This window comes from Varanus komodoensis, unplaced genomic scaffold (assembly GCF_004798865.1).
Source record: "Varanus komodoensis strain SLA01 unplaced genomic scaffold, ASM479886v1 scaffold1, whole genome shotgun sequence".
Lineage (NCBI taxonomy): Eukaryota > Metazoa > Chordata > Lepidosauria > Squamata > Varanidae > Varanus > Varanus komodoensis.
In genome coordinates, this window is record NW_025335268.1 from 91,146,364 (window position 1) to 91,171,212 (window position 24,849).

Below are 24,849 nucleotides of genomic sequence, written 5' to 3' on the forward strand. Positions count from 1 at the left end.
AGCACAATGCTATCAGAATGGTGTACAGAATATAATTAAAAATATACCAAATAACTATCTAAAAACCGATTTAAAACAGACCTGGCTGCTATAAAACATCCCTATGACACTAAAAATCAGCAGGCATATATAACAATAAACAAAGCAATACTACACAATACATAGGGACAACTATTCCACATGTACCAAAAGTATCTAATGAAGTCTTACCGAATCATCCTCAATGATAGCTGCAGAGTCAAAGAAATCTGGCCTTAATTCAGCTCTTTCTCGTCGGTTTCTTGAAGGGGGCTGGAAAAGAAAATTTTGTAATTTTGGTTTAGGTACAAAATATGCATGTGAATCAGGTACATGTTTTCATTCTTGCTTCCCTATCAAGGACACATGAATACTTTATGCAAATCATTTAAAAACAGAAAAATATGAAAGCATTTTCTGAAATTCAAACTAGCCTATTGCCTCCATACAGATGTATCCATTGGCTTTGGTGTTTCCAGGGCTGAGAGGAAATACTGAAGTTGCTGAAACCCATCTATATGGTAGCCATTTTAATCCCTGGAAAGCTGAAATCAAGAAATATTTACTCTAAGCACAGTTTCTTACTGGTTTCCTATAGCAGCCACACACACTCAAGTGACCTACTGGTGCAGTGAAGTAAAAATGTGCAACAATGTAGGATTGGTGGACAAAGTAAATGGCTTGGTGACTGAGATGGTGAGTGCTCAGCTAGCCCTTCTAAAGTTGATACTTACAGGACAAACAGATAAATGATATCAGTTCAACACAAAAGACTTAGATTGCAATACTCTATCTCTATTTTTAAGCAGTAATCTGCAAGTATTTAACACCCCCGCAATTCCAAACACACTTGTATATAATGCTCAAAATAAAAATAATTTAACAAAGATTAAGTGGCAGAAGGAATTTTTAAAAATGGTTAGGAAGAGGACTGTTAGGCATTAACACCATGCCCTGATAACACCCAAACTCATTAACACCCCCACCAAATAACATTTTGAGGCTTCATTTCTCTGTAGCTATCTTTTTTTTAAAGCAGTGGCATTTAAAAGTGTAATTTATTTACCAGATCAATGACCATGGTATCTTCAAATTCCTCATTCATATCTTCTAGCTGACCTCGTGAAGACATCATTACATCTTCAAAGATGGGTTCTGCATCATCCTCCATGAGACCCCGACTAGGTGAGATAGAAAGGCAAGACAAATAGGGTCAAATGTATCATCCTCACTTTTGTTTACTTAATAATATACTGGGTAGATACAGATTGTTCCACAAGACCAGGAAAACTGTTAGTGACCTCAATCTTCTACAAAAGAAACCAAATCAGTTTGTGCTAGAACACTGCTTTCCATATAAAAATCTTTTATGCACCTTTGCTTGTACATGTTCACAAACAGAAAAAAAAATTGTCCAACACTCCAAAAATTGCATTCCCCGTTCATTACAACTTGTATCTTCTTATCTTAGAATTAGAGTCACCAATTCAGGGTCTAGATAGTTTAATGATTGGGAAAGTCTTAATAGAACTGTGTGTGCAAACTTCTCATTTTTAATAATTTCCAAATATGCATGGTTTGTTTGATAAAAGATCCATTTTCACTAACATTCAGACATTTGTTTGCTCAAAACAACTGGCCTATGGTATTGCTATGCTTAGGTCTTTTGACCCACACTTTAAGTCTATTCAGCACAATACAGAAGTCTTATCATTTGGCTGGGGTGCTCTTGCATCAATCACATGTAGACAACCCAAAGTAAAACAAGCTCTTTTGAAGCGATATTATTATTGATCATTATTATCCAAGTGTTTAACAGACTGATGTAACAATGCTCAGTTTGTCCTCTGATGAACCAAAGCGCACTTAACACGAACTTTGTGTCAAGCTGTGGTCCATATCATGGCTTTGTTAATAGGTACTGACTTTTGACAGCTGTTCAGAGCCACAAAAATGAACTGAAGTGGCCACAGTTTTATGGTGAAGCTCCTCCATTTGCTAGCTGCTCAGTTATTAGTCAACAAGTTATCCCTGCCTGAAGTCAATACTGTGGTTCTGAACACTTACACTGCATGCCTTACACCACTTCTTCCTTTCATGTAGTTCATTCCCGTCCTATCCTTTCGACTTAAGTCTTCTAATTTCTGCTGGCCCAACCAAGATATCTGCATCTGAGGACTTAAGAGTAAAATCAGTCAGTCACAGGATGGAGACTTGACATGCTATATGCACTATTATCTACATAATGCGACTAGTGCAATGTAGTGGGCAGTTTCTAATTAGGATCAGGGAGGTATGTACCCAAATTCTCAGTTATGAGGTCATAAACTAGTTAACATCTCTTAGACTAAACTATCTTAGCAGGCTAAACATTTGAAGCCCTAATTAATAAATAATATGTCTAAATAGTTATGGCATTGTAAAAAGATAAAAACTAGGTTCTGTATAAGACCCTCAGAAGTATAATTCAATCAAGCTTTTAAAATTAATGGATGATTCTCCCTTCCCCAATGGCCCCACCAGCCTGGTGCCCTCAGATGCTTTAGAATACCTCTCCTGTCATCTTTGACAGCACCGAATGGGGCTGATCAGAGTAGGGATGAAAAACTTCTGGAAAGCATGAAATGGTGAGAGGCTGCTTTACTTCCCATTCTCAAAAGTTTGTCCACACATGCACAACAAATAGTAGTAATTCAGCAGGTCCTAGAGCTGGATCTAAAAATCATGGAGAGATACAGTTTCCTTTCTTTCTGGTTGCCTCAGCAATGCCAGCTGGAGCAGGATGGAGGGTGCTCTCAACTCAAACTGTACCTTAGAATGAAAGGGGTTGGTGAGGATGCCTGATGTCAGCTTTTAGTAACACTTCATTCTGGATTGGGTCATTCTGTCAGATTCTTTTTGTCTTTTAGGTATGAAAAACGTAGCCATTTGTATTCCTTAAAATATACTTTAATAAGTTTAAGATGTTGGTGGTGTTAGAATTCTATGCTCAGTAAGAATTTCCTGTCACTATAGAAAGTTTCATTGATACCTACTTGTGTAAAAAATCTTGTTCAGATCCAGGTTCTGACTCATGCTCCTGAATTTGCTCCCCAATTTGCCGAGTGTTCTCCCTTAGCACCGTTGATGTGAGCTGTGGTGTCTGCAGAGGACCTGGAGTTTGGATATTGTCATTTCTATTCAGCCAGGAGCCTTCTAAATTCTCATCTGACATTAGGATAATAAGTAACTGCAGTCAGCAACTGTATAGTGTGATTATAAGTCTTAACTTAGCAACAAAGAAATAATATGATACTTATCTTGTATTAAAACCATGTATACAAAAACACACTCAACCACAACTATTTTTATACCAAGAGCGATAAGCATTCAGAAGACTCTGGAAGTCCTAGTTGTCTCTTCACCTGTAAAATAGGTCCTTCAGCTTTGAAACACTTCTCAATGGAGCAGCATCTCTCCTCTACTATTTAATCATTTTAAAAAGCCTTAAAAGCAATTTTTAACAGTACCTTTGGCTAACATGCAAGTGGTGCATATGCTAAAGAGCAACTGTCTCTAACAACTTTTTTACTTATATTATATTGCTATTATTGTTTATGTAATGTGCATTGCACTAGGAAGGCATGGTCCTAAAAACTGACTTATTAAACCTTCAAGCAAGTAACATCTTTGACTCTATACTGAGTTCTTCAGTGATCTCAGGCAGCTATACTTAGTAATACAAATTAAACTCACAAGAAATTTCACCCAGCCTAACATCAATGCAAATTCCCATCCTGTATATCTTGCCCAGGAAGAATAATAATTTAATATAATATTACAATTCGTTCTTTAAATGAACAGTTTGGAAGCTATGCACTATATACTGATAAAATGTGGTTTAAACATTCATGTGAAGAAAGACCTAAAGGGTCAAAATAATTCCAAGTTCAAAGCTGAGCAGCAATTGTGCTGCTGAAAATATAGGATCTGTATTAGAAATTATTTATATAAAATGATTTACTATACACATGTGAAATGAAATATAACTTTAAACAAGATTTGAAGCCACTGGAATCACCACAAAAAAAAAAAAAAAGGTGAAAACAGGCATTTGATGAATTTCTTAGGGATAGACAAAATACTGCCTTTCATTTCTTCTGATTTTCAAAGTTGTATTGTTTTCTGCTCACTAAACAAATAATTATTCCAAAGACTTCAAACATACTGTGTACAAAGTCTTATTTCTCTCTATAAATGCTATGTATTTCTGCCGAATTAAAATTCTGATTATGTAGCCATTGATAGAAAAAGTCCCATGTTTGGTAGTAAACTGTATCTTCTTTTTCCTTAAGGGATAAAGTCAGTCTATCCTCCTTTCATTTCTGCCTGAGGAATGCTTGCTGAAATTTTAACTTTTAAACTCATTTAAGAGCACAAGAGTCAAACCAAGGGTCCATCCAGTCTACCAGCTGCCTATTTATTTATTTAAAAAAATTATAACCCATCCTTTGCATAGCCTCAGGATGGCTTACAACAAATAAATAATCATAAAATACAATTACATTATTCAATAAGAAACATTAAAACACTCAACCATAACAATTAATCCACATTAAAAGAAGAGAAAAAGGAAAAGAAAAAACTGGCAATGGGAAGTTTCCCATTCCTATGGAAAACTGGCAAACAGGACCTGAGTGCAACAGCACCCTCCTGCCTAAGTTCCACAGCAACTGGTTTATGTGGCATACTGCCTCTGCTTCTGAAAGTAGCACATAACCATCAGAACACATAGCCACTCATCCTCCAGAGATTTGCTCGATCCCCTTTCAAAGCCATCCAAACTGATCTTGTAGAAGTATATTTCGTAGCTTAATAATGAACCTCCTTTTATCTGTCCCGAATCTCCACCCATCTATTTAATGGGTGGCTCAGATACTAAGATTATTAAAGGAGGAGAAGAATGTCTCCATATCCCCTTTATCCACATCATGCATATTTTTGTATACCTCTGTTAGGTCTCTTCTTACCTTGTTTCCAAGGTAAATATCTGAGATGTAACCCTTCCTCTTATGAGGGTTGTTTCAACCCCTTAATCATTTTATTTGCTCCTTTCTGCACTTTTCCCACCTTTAGAATTTGCTTTATTAGTTGCAATTACAAGACCCTGTACACTGTATTCTAAGTGTAGTTGCACCATGAATGTGTAGGAGGAAATAATGGTATTGGCTGTTTTATTTTCAATTTCTTTTATAATTATACATAACGCTGAATTTGCCTTTTTTCACATCAGCCACACTCTTGGTTACATGTTCATCAAAGCTGTCCATCACAATCCCAGCATCATTATTCAGAGATGACTGTATCACACTTTCTTCCACCATGTTTTCATAAAACCCACTATTATCCACATTCTCCTTTAAAAACAGGCACTCCAACCCTTCTATATGGGCTTGGAGACTTGTAGCATTTGCCTAGAATACCAACATACAGTGTTCCTACTCTGGATATCTCTGGCATGTGCATCTTCCGTTATGACACTTAGTCCACTTGATTGGCTATTACTCCACTTCTGCATTCGGGTAGTCGGAAACATTTTTACTTTCATCATTCAATTTGCTAAGAGCTATTGATGCAGTGAGAGAAATCACTGTTTGCTTGAGATCTACTTGAACAACTAAAGTCACAGAAAAAATTTAGCTTGGTCCATAACATAATATACCTTGAAAAACAATACTTACCCTCAACCCTTTTCTTGTGAAGCGGAGGCCGGCCTTTCTTATTTCTCACTGAAGAGGCTTTGCTGCTGCTGCTTCCACTATTCACAGACATCCTATCATCCTCCCCACCTGTGACTAATGAATTTCTGTATGAAATCAATGGAAGCCATACATCTTCTCGCCTTTCCATCATCTGTTCTGTTAGAAACTTCTCCAAATAAGTATGACTGGAGATCAAGCAGTGGAAAAAAGAGGAACAACCATAAAAGAGTGAATCAAACAGCTTTTGATATCAATAGTATAACTTGATTATACCTTAATTAGCCAGCTGTTATCTTGTGTACACTAGGTATTCAACAATCTTTCTCAAAACTACCCTTTCAGAGGTAGATTTGCCCTCACTATTTAAGGGGTGCAAACTGGTCTTATTAGTTATGCAATACACCCTATCTTCTTTGTATGTGTGGCGCTGACAGTAAATTGTTATTTGTACACTACCTATATATCATTTGCTTTCATTGTTCATATTTAAAATTATGAAATTAAATAAACAGTAGTCTCAAACACAGAGAACTTTACTTGTAAGCACTGCTGAAGGAAGCCTGGCTAGTCGAGTTTAGGAAAAAAACGAGGAGCCACCACCTGATACATCAGTAGCATATTAGAAAAAGCTATCTGTACCAAAGGATAGCAACTGTCAACTAAGAGTATATTAGATACCTAGAATGTCATTTTTTTGGAGAAAGGCAGCATGCAAATATAGTAAAAAAAACAAATAAGAGGATTTTGTAATTGCCTCACTGAAACACCCATGGAGTAGACACATCACTGGTTTCTGAATACAAATCAATATATGAAATATATCTTCTAATTACAGATATGGCTTCATTCCTCCTGACTGTTGACAACTTGGTGTCATCAGACATGGAAAAAGATTAGGGCCTAGACTTTTCCAGGCTGATAAAGTGTGTAAAATGTATCACTAGCTCAGCAGTCCTACTACTACAGACAACTCCCTCCTAGCCTCTACTTTGTGAGGGCTATTCTCAGCCTTTATTGCATAGCATTTATAAATCTGTAAATTAGCCAATGTGTCTATAATTAAAAATCCTTGATCAAGGGGCACCTCACTAGATTCACAACAAACAGATCTATAACTTTTCCAAAAATAACAGCTTTCTTGCAAAAAGCTTAAAAGTTCAGTCACAAATGGAGTAAGAAGAAAAGGAATAATTAAAGGGTTAGATAAAATCTGATTATCTGTTCTCTTTGATAGAAAAGCTAAGAGTGACCTTGTTTATTCAACTTCACTCTGTTGTCAGTTATAACCATACACTTATGTGAAGAAGAATGGTTATCTAGCTCCAATACTTGTTATCAATTAGTTACTTTTATTATGTCTATTCCCAGGGAGCATGGAATCTGGTTTATTTATTTATTTATTTATTTTTCGATTTATATCCTGCCTTTTTCCTACGAAGGGCTCAAGGCAGCTTACATCTCCTCCTCCATCTTATCCCTACAACAACAACCCTGTGAGGTAGGTTGGGCTGAGAGTCTGTGACTGGCCCAAAGTCACCCAGTTGGCTCCATGGCTGAGCGGGGACTAGAACCCAGATGGTCTGAGTCCCAGTTCCATGCTCTTAACCACTACACCACACTGGTTCCATTTGCTACTAATGAAAGTTTAATTGAAACAGACGTGTTAAGTGTCAAGGAGGCTCATGTGTTACTAGCAGCTGTGCCAGTACTGGAGAATTGAGGCAAGACCCATGTGGCGGTCTTCATTTTAAAAATATGCCAATTTCTCAGACACAGAACTACATCCTTATTTGATCTTTTAAGTTAAGCACACTATTATGCGTGCTAGCAGTAGGCTTTAACAGTATTATTTTTTTTAGCTTAACTTGCAAATAAACATATTTTGATAAGTTACATATGTTCTCCAGTTCAGTATCAAAGAATTACATATACATTCTGAAATAGATTCCCATTAATTACTTGGGTTTCATTTTTTCACTGAGGTTAGCTGGCATCAATTTTTATGATTGTGAGAGCTTATAAAATTTATTATTTTCATGGAAATTCAGAACCTTAAACTTAATGGCTGGGCTCTTTAAGTTTAAACATGAGAATGCCTACTGTTTTATAGTCAGTTAATCCCTCACAGGGTTGTTGTGAGGATGAAGTGAAGCTACTGTATATACTGTCATATAAGGTGACTTATGTATAACTTCAGATCAATGTTTTGGACTGTTTTCTTAGTGTTTGTCATAACTTTGGTGCATAAGACAAACCTCAATTTTTGCTTTGCTATTTTCAGTTTATCCTAGACTCCCATGAAGTTACTCTGTTCTAGCTAATAGTCACATTTCCTCTCTGATTTCACTCAAGAAGGTTTTGTAAAGTTGGAGGCTGATGGCAGCCTGCAAGGGAGCTGTCTGTCTGGGGTCCCTCAGGGAAGACAGCCACATGGGGAACGCACCCTTCTCAGCTGCCACAACCTGCCTAGAATGGTGTGTCCTCCCACTGTGAGGACAGGGCAGGTGCTAGACTTGGGACTGGGCCTGCGGCCATGCACAAAACTCATGATGCAACACAATGCAGGATGAACTCCCCTGCTACCAGTACTATGTTTTAAAAAATGATTATTAATAATATGCTTGTACATACATTTGTCTTTATTATTTATCCCCTCTTTTAAAAGGATGAATTTAGTATGATGAAAAATTTTCACCTGGCCTGTAAGATGACCCTTAATAATTTTTGCCTCATTATTTCCACTTTCAAGGGTCATCTTATATGCTGGTATATACAGTATGCAAGCCATCTTGAGAAAACTGAATATGAAGGTAGCATAATACTAAAAAAGCAGGTTGCTTACCTGTAACTGATGTTCTTCGAGTGGCCATCTGTGCAGTCACACATGTGGGATCTGCACCTGCACAGTGCCTGTGGCCGGAAGATTGATAGCTAACTGCCTTGGCGGGAAAACTCCGCTCCCCTCCCACCGAGCAGTATATATGGAGCGGAGTGTCCGCCATTTTCCAGTCTTTGAAAGACCGGACATTCGAATTCTAGAGAAAAATGGAATCAATGAACAGAACAATGTCGGTAAAGCCGACAAGTTCGAGAAATACTGTATAGGTACTGAGGACAAGAATAACATGGTACCAAGAAAAAAACACTACCCAATGACACCAAGCGGGGCTGGTGGGTGGGTTGTGTGACTGCACAGATGGCCACTCGAAGAACATCAGTTACAGGTAAGCAACCTGCTCTTCTTCGTCGTGGCCTCTGTGTATCACACATGTGGGTAGATTAACAAGCTTACCCTGAATGGAGGAGGGCGGTGTCATCAACGAAGAATAGATGGAAGAACGGCTCTGCAGAAGGAACAGTCCTGCCTGGCATGGACATCCAGTTGATAATGCTTTGCGAATGTGCATGGGGTAGCCCATGTAGCAGCTCTGCAGACAGTGTCGATCGGGATGCCAGACGTGAGGCGGAAGCAGCAGCAACAGTTCTAGTAGAATGACCCTTTGGGATCGCAGGTAAGTCCAACTTAGCTAATTGATAAGAGAGAATAATGGTTTGTACTATCCACTTAGAAAGTCTCTGAGGAGTGACTGGAGAACTTTGATTGTATTAAGAATATTTCACAAACAGCTTGTTGGAGTGCTGAATAGGCTCAGTCCTTGATCTATAGAAGGCAAGGCAACGTCATACATCAAGGGTGTGTAATGACCGCTCAATTGGATTCGACGGAGATGGAAAGAAAGCAGGTAAAATGATTTCCTGGTCCATGTGGAAGGAGGTAGCCACTTTGGGGAGAAAGGCTTGATCCATCCGTAGAACTACCTTCTCCTTATGGAAGTTCAAGTACGGAGGGTCCACCCTAAGGGCACAGAGCTCACTAGCTCTCCGTGCTGATGTGACTGCTACAAGGAATGCAGTTTTCCAAGAGACGAGACGGAGATCAATTGTTGCCAAAGGTTCAAAAGGAGGTCTTGTTTACACTTGTAACTCCACAGAAAGACTCCAAGTGGGCATAAGCGGTCTGACTGCCGGATGAAGGCTATGTAGCCCCTTAAGGAATCTCTTTAGTAGCAGCTGAGAGAAAATGGAGAAGCCCTGGATAGCACCCCGGTAATAGGAGATAGCAGCCGTGTACACCTTTATGGAGGATGGCTTAAGTTCAGACTGGTGGAGTTCAAACAGGAACTGGAGAATATGATCTATAGATGCCGATGGCGGGGGAAACGATCGTGATTCAGCAAAGATAGAGAATCTACGCCACTTAGCCGCGTAGGACTTCCGGGTGGACGGCCTCAGCGCAGAATCGAGAATGTGTTGGATGCCAGGGTGAAGAACTGTCGAAGCCGAGGAAACGGCTATCGGAACCGAAGACATGGGAAGGCAGGAGGGTGTGAATCATGGCACGGTACATTGGGTTCGGGACAGGATTCGCAGAGACAGCGGACGACGTCGATACCATGTCGAAACGGACTGCTACCGAATTCGCCAGGCCATCAACCTCAGTGATGTCAGATCTGGGTGGTGAATTGTGCCTTCTCCCCTGGTAATGAGAGACAGAACGGATGGAAGCTGAAGGTAGTCTTCTCGAGAAATGTGAAGTAGTGTCGAAAACCATGCTTGGCGTGGCCACCATGGGGGTTATCAATATTCCTGTGGCCGCATTGTGGATTATCTTTGAAATCACCCTCATAATGAGGGGAATCGGGGGAAAGGCGTAAAAGTGAACATTGTTCCACAGGATCATAAAGGCATCTCCAGATGACCCCTGCCCAATTCCCACTCTCGAACAAAAAACTTCGCAAACCCAGTTGCTCCGGGTAGCGAATAGGTCTATGTCTGGAAGATCCCAGCACTGGAAAAGGTGGTCGCATGTCCGGCAATCCAGTTCCCATTTGCGGGATGTGGACATGTGTCTGCTGAGGAAATCGGCTTCCACATTGTTTGTACCGGCGAGGTGCACCGCGATCAGGGAGATGCCTCTCTGAATGCACCACTCCCAGATTTGTATCGCTAGGCGTGCTAACGTTGGCATCTTCGTTCCTCCTTGCTTGTTCAGATGAAAGACTGTAGCGATGTTGTCTGAGGTTATCTGAATGACTCAATGGCAAAGAACGTCTTCGAAGGACTGAAGAGCCTTGTAAACTGCTAGAAGTTCCAGGAAGTTGATATGATTCCTGGACTCTTGTCAATTCCAAGCACCCTGAGTGCGTAGGCCGGAGCACAGAGCTCCCCTGCCGAGCAGAAATGCATCGGTACCGAGAGTCACTGTCGGGCGTCGTGGTTGGAATGGGACCCCGATATTCAGGTTGTCTGGCACTGTCCACCATATGAGAGATTGAAGAACTGAGGATGGAAGTCGGATCAGCTTTGTGGGTAAATCTCTTTGTGGCCGAAAACCTTGTTGAAGAAAAGTTGGAGGGGCCGAAGCCTGGCATATGGGACGACCGCAACGGATGCAGCCATATGCCCTAGTAGCCTTTGGACAGAGCGTGCAGGAACAATTCTATCTCTTCGAATTCGACAGATGTGTCGAGCAAGGATGCGTTGTCTGTCCCGGGGAAGGAATGCCTTCGTTACTGTAGAATCCAAATGAGCTCTGATGAAATGTGCAGGAACAAGAGTGGATTTCTCGCGGTTAATACAAAGTCCGAGATCCCGTAGCAGGGAGCAGGTAACGTTTATAGCGGAAGACAGTGCTCCTCTGGTTTGGGAAACCAACAACCAGTCATCAAGGTAGGGGTATATCTGGACCCCTCAAAGTCGTAGGTGCGCGCACACAGAGGCCATACACTTCGTAAAAACCCTTGGGGCAGTGGCCAGTCCAAACGGAAGCACCGTGAATTCGTAATTTCAGACGCAACAGCAAAATGGAGGAAACGCCTATGACACGAATGGATTGAAATATGAAAATAGGCGTCTCTCAAGTCCAGTGAGGCGAACCAATCCTCCCTCCTCAGAAGCGGTAAGATATTTTGAAGAGTGGTCATCCAAAATTTCTTTGGAGTTGTGAATTTGTTCTTATCTCTTAGGCCCAATATCAGTCGGAGACCACCGTCCCATTTCGGGACTGTAAAATATCTGGAATAGAATCTGTGGAGTTCTTCTGTTAGAGATAAGGAACGAATGGCTCCCTTTGGAGTTGGCGAACCTCTTCCAGCAACACCGGTGAGCTGGGAGTAAACCGGATGTGACTCGATGGAGGAATAACATCGAATTCTATTCGATATCCGTGCTGAATGATGGATAACACCCAACAATCAGAAGTAATGGACTCCCAAATGGGAAGCCGACTTTTCAGCCAGTCCCCGAATGAGAGGGGGAAGCGTGAGGTTAGGAGGAGAGGAAGGGTTCGCCCGCCCCATCAGTGCTGGTGTTTATCCCCGTCAAAGCAATGACGGCTTTGCTGGAAGCGCTGGGGCGGTTGCTGCCTATGACGTTGTTGGCGTTGATGTGGTTGCTGTCGAGGCTGGTATTGTTGGCGGTATTGTGGACGGGTCCATGACCACTTACGTCGAGGCTGGGACTGTAGTTCCATACGACGGGCCGTCATCCTCGATTCGTGGATTTTCTTTAATTTGCTATCGGTCTTCACATTAAAGAGACCGGACCCGTCAAAGGGCATCTCCTTGATTCTCTGCTTCATTTCTTCTGCACAGTTGCAATTACGCAACCAGGCGTGTCTGCAGAGAGAAATGGCACCGACAAGAGACCTTGAGTCTGTATCAACATGGTGCCTGGCTGTGGAAAGCTGCTGCACCGCCACTTGCATAGCTTCCTTTACAAAAACCCTCGCCAAGTCGCCTTGATTGTCTAGGAAGGCGGCAATGATGTTGTCTAGATGCTGCATGAGGAAGTATTGATAGTGCGCCAAAGTCACCTCATAGTTTGAGATTTGTAAGCCGAGCCCAGAGGCCGCATAGACCTGGCGTGCTCGGGAGTCGACTTTTCTTCCCTCTTTATCACGAGGCGCAGTGTGTCCCCGTGCCTCCCGGCCCTAAGAAGATTCCACAATGATCGAGTTCGGCTTGGGGTGACGGAGGAGGAACAGACCCCCTCCCGAACCCGGTATATGGATACATATCTGTGTGAAGTTGGTTGTGGATGAGCCGGGAGGTCCCACGGTTGGGTCATCGTCTGTCGTAGGGTTGTTATAAATGGCAGGGCGATGGAGGTGGATTGCTCGCCCCTGACCACATCGTAAAAGCGGTAGGTATTGGGTCCTGGTTGTTGGTGGGCTTCAATCTCAAGTGACTTCACCAGCCTGAACATCAGTTCGGCGAAAGAGATGTGCGGCTCTTCAGGCGATCCCGGGCCTTGAGAAGTAACCACTGCATCTGGTGAAGTCGAGTCAACCTCAGACTCGTCCGAGTCCATCCAGTAGGGAGGTGGGACACTGGAGGAGGAATCTCCTGGCGACTCCGATCTGTCGCTCTCTCTAGATGGTGCCCTTGGGGTGTCTCTAGGTGTAGAGTAAAAATGATCCCGAGGAGCTGGCGGAGAAGATCGGCCTCTGGGTACCGGGTAGTAGCCAACAGACTGGTATTCTTCCCGTCTCAGAAAGGAGGAGTACCGGGACTGGTACCAGTCATCGAATCTGGCATCCGAAGAACAACTCCTGCGGCTTCTCGGGGGAGACATGCCCATGTTGGTATCCAGAGGAACAGGTGGCATAGGTGTTGGAGACCGAGTTCTCGGTGGTGAATCTCTTTTATTTTGCCATCCGAAATCGAGCCACGTTGTGGATCCTGGAGTAGTTTGGATCCAGTCCGGCGTGGGGAGCCTGGCAGAGTGACCCTCATAGCCACCTGGATGGCCGGGACCGAGGGGGTCGGTACCGCAACCGGAGTTGGGATCGAAGAAGCCGCCGAACCCGAGTGCCAATGCTTGGAATGCTCGGGGTTCCTCGGTTTTTAATCGGCTTTCCGGTTTTATCCTTTTTGGCCTTCTTGTGCACAGGCAACTTTCCCGGGTCACTGTGCTTCCTCTTCTCCTTTTGTTTCCTTGGTGGGGAAACAGGCTGATCACCCATGGTAGGAGCGCCTTCATCAGAAGGGCGGGAGGGTGGAGCAGTCGAGGAAGAGGCCGGGTGGTGAGGCAGATCGGCCGAAGTCGGACGGCTTTCGGGTGGAGCCAAAGTTGTGGGAGGCTTAGCCACCAGCCAGTCCGATTGGAGGAGAGCCTGGTCCCACAGGAGTTTGCGGAGGCGGTTCTCCCGATTCTTCCTCGTCTGTTTGGAGAAGGCCAAACAGTAGCCACATTTATCTGTCCTGTGCCCTTCCCCCAGGCAAAGGTGGTACAGGTCATGCAGGTCCGCAGCGGGCATTTTGGAGCCACACTTCCCGCACTTGTGGAACGCCGCCCGTTGTGCCATCGCAGAAGCAGAAAAGAAGAAGATAGTATAGAGGAAGTAGATAATATTTTTGTTTTTTGTTTTTTAATAGGAACAAGGAGAAGTGAAAAAACGAAGAAACTAAGTGAAGTACTAACGAGTAACATGAACAAGGAAATACTAACTTGGTAAGAGAAAAGGAGAAAATTCAACAAGCAAGAGGAGGTAAGTAACTATCTAAGCGAGAGCGAAGTGGCACGAGGCACAACGAACGGCGGTTGCAAAGACTGGAAAATGGCGGACACTCCGCTCCATATATACTGCTCGGGGAGAGGGGAGCGGAGTTTTCCCGCCAAGACCGTTAGCTATCAATCTTCCGGCCACAGGCACTGCGCAGGCGCAGAACCCACATGTGTGATGTACAGAGGCCACAATGAAGAACTACTACTACTTCCACTACTTCCTCTTCTTTTGTCCAAAGCTTGAGGAAAAGCAGCTTTTAAAGCATTATGCACAATGAAAGACAGACTTTGCTTGGGCTTAGCAGGGAATCAAGCTAGAACATAATATGAATTTTAAGCTAAATATCTGGTTTGCACAAGTAGTCTAACTTGCCAATTCCTGCCCCCCCCCCCGCATATAGCGGGCACACTGGAAATCAGTGTTCAGCATCCTCTCTAAAATCAAGCTATTATTTATTTCCTCTCTAAAGGAGTTGCTCAAAGCAACTTAGAAATATATAAATTTTCTTTGGTGATCATTATAATCACCAAAGACAAAAACCCAAAAGGCAAGACTAATAATCAGTAAATGAAATTAAGCAACCAGAGTCCAACACTTGTTGCAAGAAAAATACCTTCTGCTGCTAGGAGAGAGAAAGAAAGGGATTGCCTGGCTAACCATTTACAGAAAAATGATTTTTATGGCTGCCATCAATGAGAAAGCCTTGTGCCTCTGAAAGTAAAGACACATGCAACAGCTTCACATGGAAGCAGATGGTATATCAGTTATATGTATATGTCTTGCATACATGGTTTAGAAAGTGTTACAGAAACACAAATATTGAGATTGTGCATTCAAAATACCATGGTTTGCTCATCACCAGAGGATTTGAAGATCTGTTGATTCCGAAGTCAGTAACAGAAATTGTCATTATAAGTATTTTCAAAGATGATACTACTCTTAGGTTCAAGTACCCAGGTTTTGTTCATAATCAGCAAAAAAAAACTTACACTGTCTTTTTGTCCTGCCGTAAGAGTTTAGAAGAAAATTCACTAAGCACTTCCAAGAAAGCAAGATTAGGTGGTGGATATTCCTGTCCTTTCTGATTCTGATATTTAAAGGCAAATTCTATGCCATCCCTGTAATAAGAGACAAATAACATAAGCATTTACAACTACACTGCTATAAAAATAGTACTTCCGTAAAGAAAATCTTTTTCTTAGTGTTACATCTTTTAATTAAATTGCACAAATGAAAAAAATAGGCAAACATTTTTTCTTGATCTAGTAAGAAAGAACTAGTGCCTAATATGCTCACAGATGTGAATCTGGGTGTACATTTGCTATCTACATTGTGACATTCAGCTAGGCCACATGGACTGTCACTTTACCCTAGCATCAGTTCTCAAATGTCATAGGCTAAGCTCATTCCCAGAGCTTTCTATCTGAGGTCCCAGAGACTGAGTGCCAAACCTTCTGCATGCAATCCATGCATACTACCAGTGAGCTATGGCTCTCTGAACAGGTTGTGTCTCTTGATATGGACAGAAATATCTATTGCCACTTAGGCATTACTTGTTATATGAGCTGAACTGCCTGCAAATATTGTGTATTTATTATATTTTAATCCACTCAATAACCAATCTTTTCTGAACCGTATGTTCAAGCAAAATGAGATAAAGGTTTTTATGTTTAATAATTTGAATAAGTTAAGAAGATTATAACTTTTGCTATTTGCAAATGCTTTAATATTTCTTACAACATTTGGACTTTATAATAGAATTTAAGGCATGTCAAAAACTTAAATTAAAAGGCAATACAGGAAAACATTCATTACTCATATTCACATATCATACAATAAAACTTTTACCTTACAACTTTTATCTTTTATGAATCACCTTTCATTAAAATACAAATTGCTTTTTAGTAATACATGACTAACAACAATTGTTTATTAAAGTTTCTGCTGAGCTAGAACAGCATCTGAGTCATTATTATAAAAGCATAATTATCTTCCCCAACATCAGCACATTTCTCATATGCATACTACTAAGTGGAACAGTGAATTGTAATTCTTACTTGACAAGCTGATGTGATACCCCATTAAAAAAACTCACATAGATTTAATTGCCTTTCAATGAATTCCTTGCCACTCACTTGTGTAAGGTGGCTACCGCCTCTCTTGTCTTGATCTGGTCCAGACCAAAAGTAAGAGCAAACCTTCGGGCCAACTCCTTAATGCCACTGACATGGGCAGATGTCCTGTCCAAATTGGGACCTTGCTCTTGAACAAGTTCATTAAACAGCTAAAGAAAGAACTGAATGGTTAAAACTTTAAAAACATTACTTAAGCATTTCAAGAAAAACTCTGCAGTAGCACAAACCGGTGTTAGTTGCCATGTAAACAGTATTTAGGGCTTAGAAAAAAAACCTGCATCGTATTTCAGCTCACCAGGACATCCCATCTGGCCTACAGAGGCTTTGGGCAAGATCCTGCCAAGAAAGGGATGGAAGAGTGGCTGTGGAACATCCTTAAGGAAGGTGAGGGAGCAGTAAAACTAACTGCAGTCATCTAAAGCTGCTGGCTGAGTCCTTTTCTCTGCCTTGAGATGTACAGACCCACCTACTAACTTCATCAGACTTCCAGGAGATGCCTTATCTGACCTCCAGGAGGCAATCCAGCCCTGCAGGGACATCTGGTTCTCCATACATGCACTACAGTAGCCCAAGAAGGCCACTCCTACTGAAGACTGATTCAGAAATTACAATTCCCTATATAGAGTTTAATATGTTTAAAAGGAGACTATGATTGTTTTTGTGGGACTCACCAGCAAAATTGGTTGAGGTTCCTCCCCCTGCTGGCTAGCCAGAAGCAACTGCCTCTGAGCAATGGGAATCTCCCCCACACTCCCTGTCCACACTTGCTTATAGGAAAGGCAAGAGAGATGTTCTTATGTCTAAAGGGTTTAAAAACAGTTCTCAGCAGAAAAGAGAGGCAAGGAATTAGCTGGCTTCAACCAATGCCCAGCAGTGGGGCTCTGGCCTGTCAAGCAGCAGGAACCTTCCTTTCCTGGCCTCTTTTGCTGTGGAAAAGGAAGATGAGAAACAGGCTTTTAACCCTCCTGGTTTTCCTCCCAACCTTGAAGTTGATGAATGGAATGGGAACAGGACAGGAGCTGCCAATATGTCTTTCATCTACCTCAGCTTTAACGTAAGATAGAAACATAGAAACAGAGCAACAGAGCAAGTCAGAAGGGGTCTCCCGGGCCATCTAGTCTGACCCCCAGCTCCAGCCGGCTCCACTCACGACCAGAGGAGAGTGCCATGGCAAGTGTAATGTCAAGGCTAAAGTTGGAAGCATGCAGACTCTAAGCCAAGTAGCACAGCATTAACAGTTTGACTACTTTAACTGCATTCCTACAGACATCTGATACACAAAGCTTACTTGAAAGCATCCCTATTCCTGCATGAAAAGAATCTGTAATTAAGAAACTAATCTAACAAAATAGTCCTTACAGCAGCCACAAATGACACAATGACTGGGTCTGCACAACGGGACAATCCATTATTGGTTGCAGTTCATAATGGCTTGTCATGTTGTAGGAACCCTGGCTGATTATTGTGAGGTGGCTTGTTTTAAGGCAACAAGCTATCCTGATGACTCACAGCTTATTCTATGACTTGCTGTACCCACAATGGACTGTTGCATCATCTGAACCTTTAAAATAGTTTTAAAAAAGAAGATTCTGACAGTGCCTCCAAGGTGCACTTGAGCTAACAAGCCGGCTTTCACATTCTCAGGGGAAAAAAGGGTAAAGTGTGAAAAGGACATGACAAGCCTAAAACAGCTCACAGTCACAGTGGAGAAGGGAGAAACATGTCAGTTCTGCTGTGGTGTTCCTTGCAATATCTGCAGGAGGACTGACAGAGAAGGAAGGGGTTGCATAGTAGGCCAACAACAGGAACCCATTCATATGGCGCTTTGTGCATTATTTAGTCTACAATGAACCCACTGTGGCTAATTGTCAGGGTGGGTTGGTGTGACATATTTTCTTCAATAAATTCTTCCATGTCCCCTAGCAAGAAAGAAATTCTGTGGTGGCTCATAAATGTTGAAGTCAGGCTTTTGTGATCACATTTTGTGTTCACATGACAACAGGGGTGAAACATACAAGAACATGAAGGAAGTAGGATGTATGTGTGGCATGTTTGAGAATTAAGAGAGTAACTAAGATTCTTACCTGCTGCAAACTGAGAATGAGGGTTTTTGCACACTGAATTTTATCAATCTGTCTTGTTTTACTCAATGTCTCCTTAATGATATCCCCATAGTCATTGTAGTACTAAAAGAAAAGGAAAAACACACTTTCACTTGCACCATCTGTTTAGCAAGACAATCCTCTAAATTGTACCCCTTGTATTGGGTTTTATATAATCCCTCCCATATTATATAATTTCCCCTATGTTGACCGGGCTTACTTTATTAATACATTTCAGTATCAAGGGTTCAACAGAGCTAAATTGTCAGGTAATTTTAAGCTAGAGAGGCCTAGATCCAAGGTTCATTCCACAGAAGTATAGTTTCTGTTAAGGAAAGAAATGCTCCATTCCATTCTACCTCCATGAATAGTCCTTTCTGATTATTAAGCAAAGAGTCCGATTCCAATCCAGAGATTCCAATTAATAAGCATTCTATTACTTGGATAGAATCTGTATGACCAATCTCATACACAAAGAGCTTGTGATCACTCCTACAAGCCACTATATTTCAACATCATTATCCCTAAAAAACTTGCATGCTTCATAGACAGGTAGCCTAGACAAGGTATCCAAGACAATCAGATAAAGCAAAATTATACAAAGACAGACTGTTACAGAATTGTATCTATGCCTTCGCAAGAAATGGTTCCACTTCCACACGCTGGGGTAACCAAATTTCACCAATCCCATCCCAATGCAACCCATTGTACCACATTCCATTCTGTTCCAGAGGATTCCCCAAACTTCAGTTTCTCTGAAGAGGACAGATTTTAGCAGGTTGAGAAGAGGAGCTAATAAAAATCAGGTTCTCCCGGACCTGTGAGTGTATATGTATAAGGCATGTAACACTACCACTGAACATAGCCTACGTATTTTAAGGTATAAATCTGATGTATTACTGTGAGAAAAGAGTGAATTATGGAATCATACCTTCATATAATGTTTGAAGATATCAGCCGCAGCATGCATGTCTACAATATCATAAATTATAAGCTTGCTAAAGGCAGCCAAAAGGTTCCTTCGTTTGTGTAAAGCTTCAATTTTATTAGCTTCATCCTCTTCATCTCCCTCTGAACAGTGAAGAAAATATTTGTTGTCTTTCCAGTGGATGCTGAACTACACTTCTTTATCATATCTAGCACATCATGCAATTCACTAACATTTATTTTATTATTATTAATATTATATATTACTACATTGTAAGAATTACACTCATTATCAGTTGTGGCCCGGACCCAATTCAAAGTGCTTGTTTTATTATAAACCCCTAAACGGCTTAGGCCCTGGTTATCTTAGGGAGCGCCTGCACCCATATGTGCCTACCGTATGGCCTTTGAGACTGATGCAGGGGCCCTTTTGTGGGAGCCATCCCTCAAGGAAGTAAGAGGTGTGGCTAACAGAAAAAGGGCCTTTTCTGTTACTGTTCCCCACATCTGGAATGCTCTCCTTAGAGAGATTCACCTGGCGCCATCTTTGTATTCTTTCTGGTGTCAGGTGAAGACTTTTCTAGTTAAAAGATATTTTAATATTTGATTCCCCCATGGATGCCACTATGGCCTGCTGGTAGAGTAATTTATTGGAATTTTTATATTTGCACTGATTTATAGATTAATTGGCTTTTATTGTTTTAAAGTTCTGTTGTCAAGTTTTTACACTATGAGTTTTAGGACGTGTTATTTTAGTAGTGTAAGCCACCTAGGGATGCCGTTGGTGGAAGAGGAGGCGTATAAATATTTTTAAATAAATAAATACATTTATGTACCACCCTTTTTCTCTAATGAGACACCTTATATATACCCATACTAGCTTATTTGTTAAAAAGACAAGGGAAGTACATGGCTATTTAAAACATTATGGCAAATACAATTGGGTCAGTTGATTGTGGTCATAATCGGATATCAATACAACAGACACCATGCTCTCTTTCATCCCCCAGTCACAATTTTCCATTTCAACAGTCAGCATTATATGGAAACTGGGCATGCTCAGTCTTCACTGTTCTCTTTCTGGAGATACTTCCCATTTGCGGATTTGTTTTTATAAACATGTCTTACCAACTTTGTCCTGTATATGGTTGGTACCATGTTATGGAGTAGGAAACTTTTGGTTCTTCAGGTGTTTTCATTTCCATTAGCTCTGGTCAGCCTTGCCAATAGTAAGACACAATGAGAGGTGCAGGCTAAAACACCTGGGGGGGGTGTGTCACAAGTTGCCCAACCTTGGTATATATGATTCAGTGATAGCTTGTACAATAAATTATATATAATCACCTGAATCATATATACCATATGATTATTATATATACCATATGATATATATGAATAATATTATTATTGATTGTATTTTTATGTATGTTGTGAGCCGCCCCGAGGCTTTGTTGTGATGGGGGCGGCATAGAAATGTTTTAAATACATAAATAAATAAATAAATAAATAAATAAGCCATATGTGGATTTGAACTCTGAAAGCTGAGTTTGAATTATTCACTTGTATTCCATAAGGTCTTTGGAGTGAGGAGGGGAAGATGAAAAGAAAAGATTCCTTGGAGGAAAAATCAGGAAAAAATATCCAGCATGCATTGGATACATTAACTTCTCATATTACTTTGAAGACACAGATGTACTATGTGATACACAATCATTTCTACAAGTCTGTTGGGTACTCATCCTCTCTCTAAAACAGATGGATTAATCATGATATTACTCATCTTCACATACCCATAGAATAACCTAGCAATTGGGATCACGAGAAAATTACAGTTCATAAATTGAATCATGAACTATGAAAGCTGCACAAAAAACTGAAATAAAAGAACACCTTACTAAGCCGCAACTACTTCCAATCAAGGAAACTTATACACACCCATGCTCTGGTTCTCATCATCCTGGTCAATGAAGACATGATCCATTACAAAGCTAAGGAGTTCAGACTGCAGACCTGAATCTGGGTTAAACACCAAAGGCTGAAGACCCTCTCTTCCTCCACTCATCAGCTGGTGACTAAAAATCATCAACAGATCGCAAAGCAGCATAAAAGCCTGAAATGCAACATTTCTGTTGTTATTCATTCAAAACATAAAGTTTGAGTGTACAGCATCTCTGATGATCATTGGAAGAGCATCTGAAATTTAAATATAAACACTACTCCGCTGTTACAAAGATGAACCACCAACAAAATGTTCATGCCCAAGGCTACTTGAGCTGAGACAGCAAATTGTTACCAACATCTCCAAACCATGGTAAATTGCATCTTTAGCCATAAACAGGGGTGATGGCAGTGGCTGTAGTGCTGGAAGTCTTCACAGTTGAATGAGTGGAAAAACTATGCCATTGCCTTCCAGACAGTTGTAGGGAAGATGTAATGGCTACTATGGACACATTTCTAGAGGGGTTTCAGACCTTTATGCCTAATTGTTCCAAAATTCACAAACTGGTCCCTAATCCTAAATGCAATGTAATACTAATAATCCAGGGGCTAATGGCATAGTTATTGCCCTCAAGCATCAAGAACTGTGAGTCAAGTGAAGTTGTATTTCCATGAATTATTTTGGAAGCAGATTGGTGAAAATGTCAGAGAGAACCCAGGGCTTATGTGTTTGCACATATTTTAAGAGAAGGCTGAGTAAGCAGAAGGCCTTCAGGTTTTCCTATGGAAAGCTTGGAAATAAGACGTGAGGGCAAGTAGAAGTTTCAATAGGTTCTGTTAAAGAACAAATTAATAAAAAAGCATTTAACATCAAAGTGATGGTTATTAACTCATTTGACAAAACTGCAGATGTGGTAAATTTGACATCTGATGATTTCAAGGCCAGCTAGTTAAGACTCAAAAGTGAGAACTTTGAGGGCTTTTAAGTACAAGTACTCCAGTTACTCATTAAAAAATTATTGTATATCTAAGGAGCAGAAAAATCTAAAATAGGTATAAGCAACAAAGTTTTAAAAAAATGGTGAGCTGTGGTACTATCACTCAGGGCCTATGCTCAAGAATATTATGCAGCTGATGCTACAGTTCTGCACAGATGTCATGAAGTAATGCACGCAAAGATGTCTGACACAAAGGAAGGAAACTAACTGCAGCAAAATCCTAGAAGAATCTTCACATCTACACTCTTTGGCACAAGAGTGTTCATGTGAGAGAAGGAAGCGTCACTGAAAGGAATGAGTTGCCCCCTGAATCTGAAATGACAGTGCTACTGTTCACTTGTAAAGAATTGTTATTAACTAGTTATGTGTGTTTACAAGTTTAACAGAAAACAGGAGGAAAAACCAAGAAATCATTTTCCATGTAGAATTAGAACAAGCTCTTTGAAATGAAGAGTTCCAACCTTCATCTAAACTTCAACTTAACCTAAAATGGACTCATTTTCACTGTACAGCTACTTATATTTACTCCTCATGAAACATTGTCAAAGTGAACAGAAATGACTTTAACAATGGAAAATATCTTGGCAGAAATGTAATAATTTCTGTAAATTTGATACAATTTATTTAACTTTAATTTCTTTTACCTGTTCTTTGACTGGAGTGTTGACATTTGATAAACACTGTTGACAGACTGCCAAGAATGATTTCACTGTTTTCCTTAACACCAACAAATCTTCCTGGAGGAAACATCAAGAACAGATTAATTCTTTATATATTAGTCAAAGTTTTCCATGTAAGGAAAAAATGAACAAACAATAGCCTTAGCCGATAAAGAAGTGGAAAAAATAGATAGACAAGTAAGATTACAGCTTCTACTATGAAAAACTATGAAATAGTTTCTACTCAGAATTTTGGCCCATGTATGGTCCCCAAGTGTCTTATAGCCACAACAGTTAAAGACAAATGATTGCAATTCAATAAACCACAATGAGCTAAAAACAGAGAAGAGAGGCACAGGGCATGATAGAACAGAAAAACAGCAGTTTAATTAAAATGTGTATACTAACTGAAGACCCAAACAGGACAATACATAGAAACATCCTCCAGAAATCTTTGCTCTTCTTTAAAGTGAGGAGGCTGTGGAACGCCACCAGTTTAAGAAGAGGAAAAATGGCAAAAGGGGCTGCCTAATCTTTTTCCCTTCCTCAACTGCTTTGTTCTCCATGGGTTAAAAAAGGCCAAAGAGATCGTGTATCCTCGGAGAGCTTGAGTCCATGTCACCATAGTCCACTATGGCTTCTTTTACCTGGGGAGCTATTGTGCCATGTTCCTCCAAGCACCATTTTTGTAAGGCACCTCACCTGCCGTGTTATACAATCCTAGGTGACAGGAATTATTTTGAGGGCTAGACAATCTTCAAATAATCCTCAAACAAGCCAAAGGTAAACTAATCCATGATCAAACAGTCTGAGAGTGGGAAAGCTTTTGGAAGGGGCATTTGAGTGGAAAACAGCAGCAAGAGAAAGGGTAAACATCTCAGCACCTGTATCATGAGGAAGTTGTAAGCCAATTTGCAGTTTTTTAAAACATGAGAAACTCTTGATGCATCTCCATATATTTCAGATTTAACTACATAAATATGAAGCTTTACTATCCACCAAGCCCAGATCAGTTACATATGTTCTGAAAAGTAACAAGCCCAGAAGGTAGAAATCCAATAATGGGATTAGACAGGTCACCAAACATACTGGACTAATGACTGTCTTCCTGTGTTAGAAGTATCCAAAAATCATTTGAACAGAAAAAGTATATTGACATGCAAGAAAACCAAAGTTATTCAAACATTTATAGAATGTATATCCCTTCTTCAGCCATGAGCAACATCAATGTAGCTAAGAATAACAAGTAATATATAGTTCAAGTTTAAAACAGCAGAGTCAGCAGATAAAAACAGCAGAAAAAAGTATTAAAAGGATTTCAAACAACACTCAAAGGATAGAGGAACCTCATTTCATACCTAAATGATAATAAAGATGGGGCATAGCAAACATGCCTGAGGGAAGTGTTCCATAATTGATAGAAGGCATGCATGCATCGTAATCTTGATTTTTCCAAGCTAACTTCTCTTTAACTCTTTATATGGAAAGGCTAAGTATAGTGAGTCTTAAGAAAACAGCACTCTATATAAGCATCTCAACTCATGAATGATATAGAAGCAAAACTTTAATTGAATTATGTTGCTTCTCAAGCATATTCAATTAATCTTCTCAAATTACAACAGCAACCTTACCTATGTAAGACTTGGAAAAGTTCTTCCACTGAATGAAACCAATGGAAGGTTTTTCAGGACAGCTTGGTGACAAGGAGAGGGAGATATTTCTGTATGTAGGAACACACATGTGTGGTGTAACAGTAGGTGTT

The 24,849-nt window shown here is 40.6% G+C and overlaps 1 protein-coding gene across 1 annotated transcript in view; it reads right to left on the reverse strand.

The window, feature by feature from the left end:
* STAG1 (stromal antigen 1) overlaps nt 1-24,849 on the reverse strand; it is a 173,650-nt gene that overhangs the window by 2,274 nt on the left and 146,527 nt on the right. The window contains exons 23-33 of the mRNA XM_044434755.1: nt 23,073-23,165; nt 21,428-21,602; nt 19,497-19,636; nt 18,548-18,649; nt 16,464-16,612; nt 15,318-15,446; nt 5,739-5,944; nt 3,054-3,225; nt 2,086-2,196; nt 1,085-1,199; nt 211-291 (exon numbers count right to left, since the gene is read on the reverse strand). Coding sequence (XP_044290690.1) covers nt 211-291; nt 1,085-1,199; nt 2,086-2,196; nt 3,054-3,225; nt 5,739-5,944; nt 15,318-15,446; nt 16,464-16,612; nt 18,548-18,649; nt 19,497-19,636; nt 21,428-21,602; nt 23,073-23,165 — 1,473 coding nt within the window. The remainder of the gene's footprint in view (nt 1-210; nt 292-1,084; nt 1,200-2,085; nt 2,197-3,053; nt 3,226-5,738; nt 5,945-15,317; nt 15,447-16,463; nt 16,613-18,547; nt 18,650-19,496; nt 19,637-21,427; nt 21,603-23,072; nt 23,166-24,849) is intronic.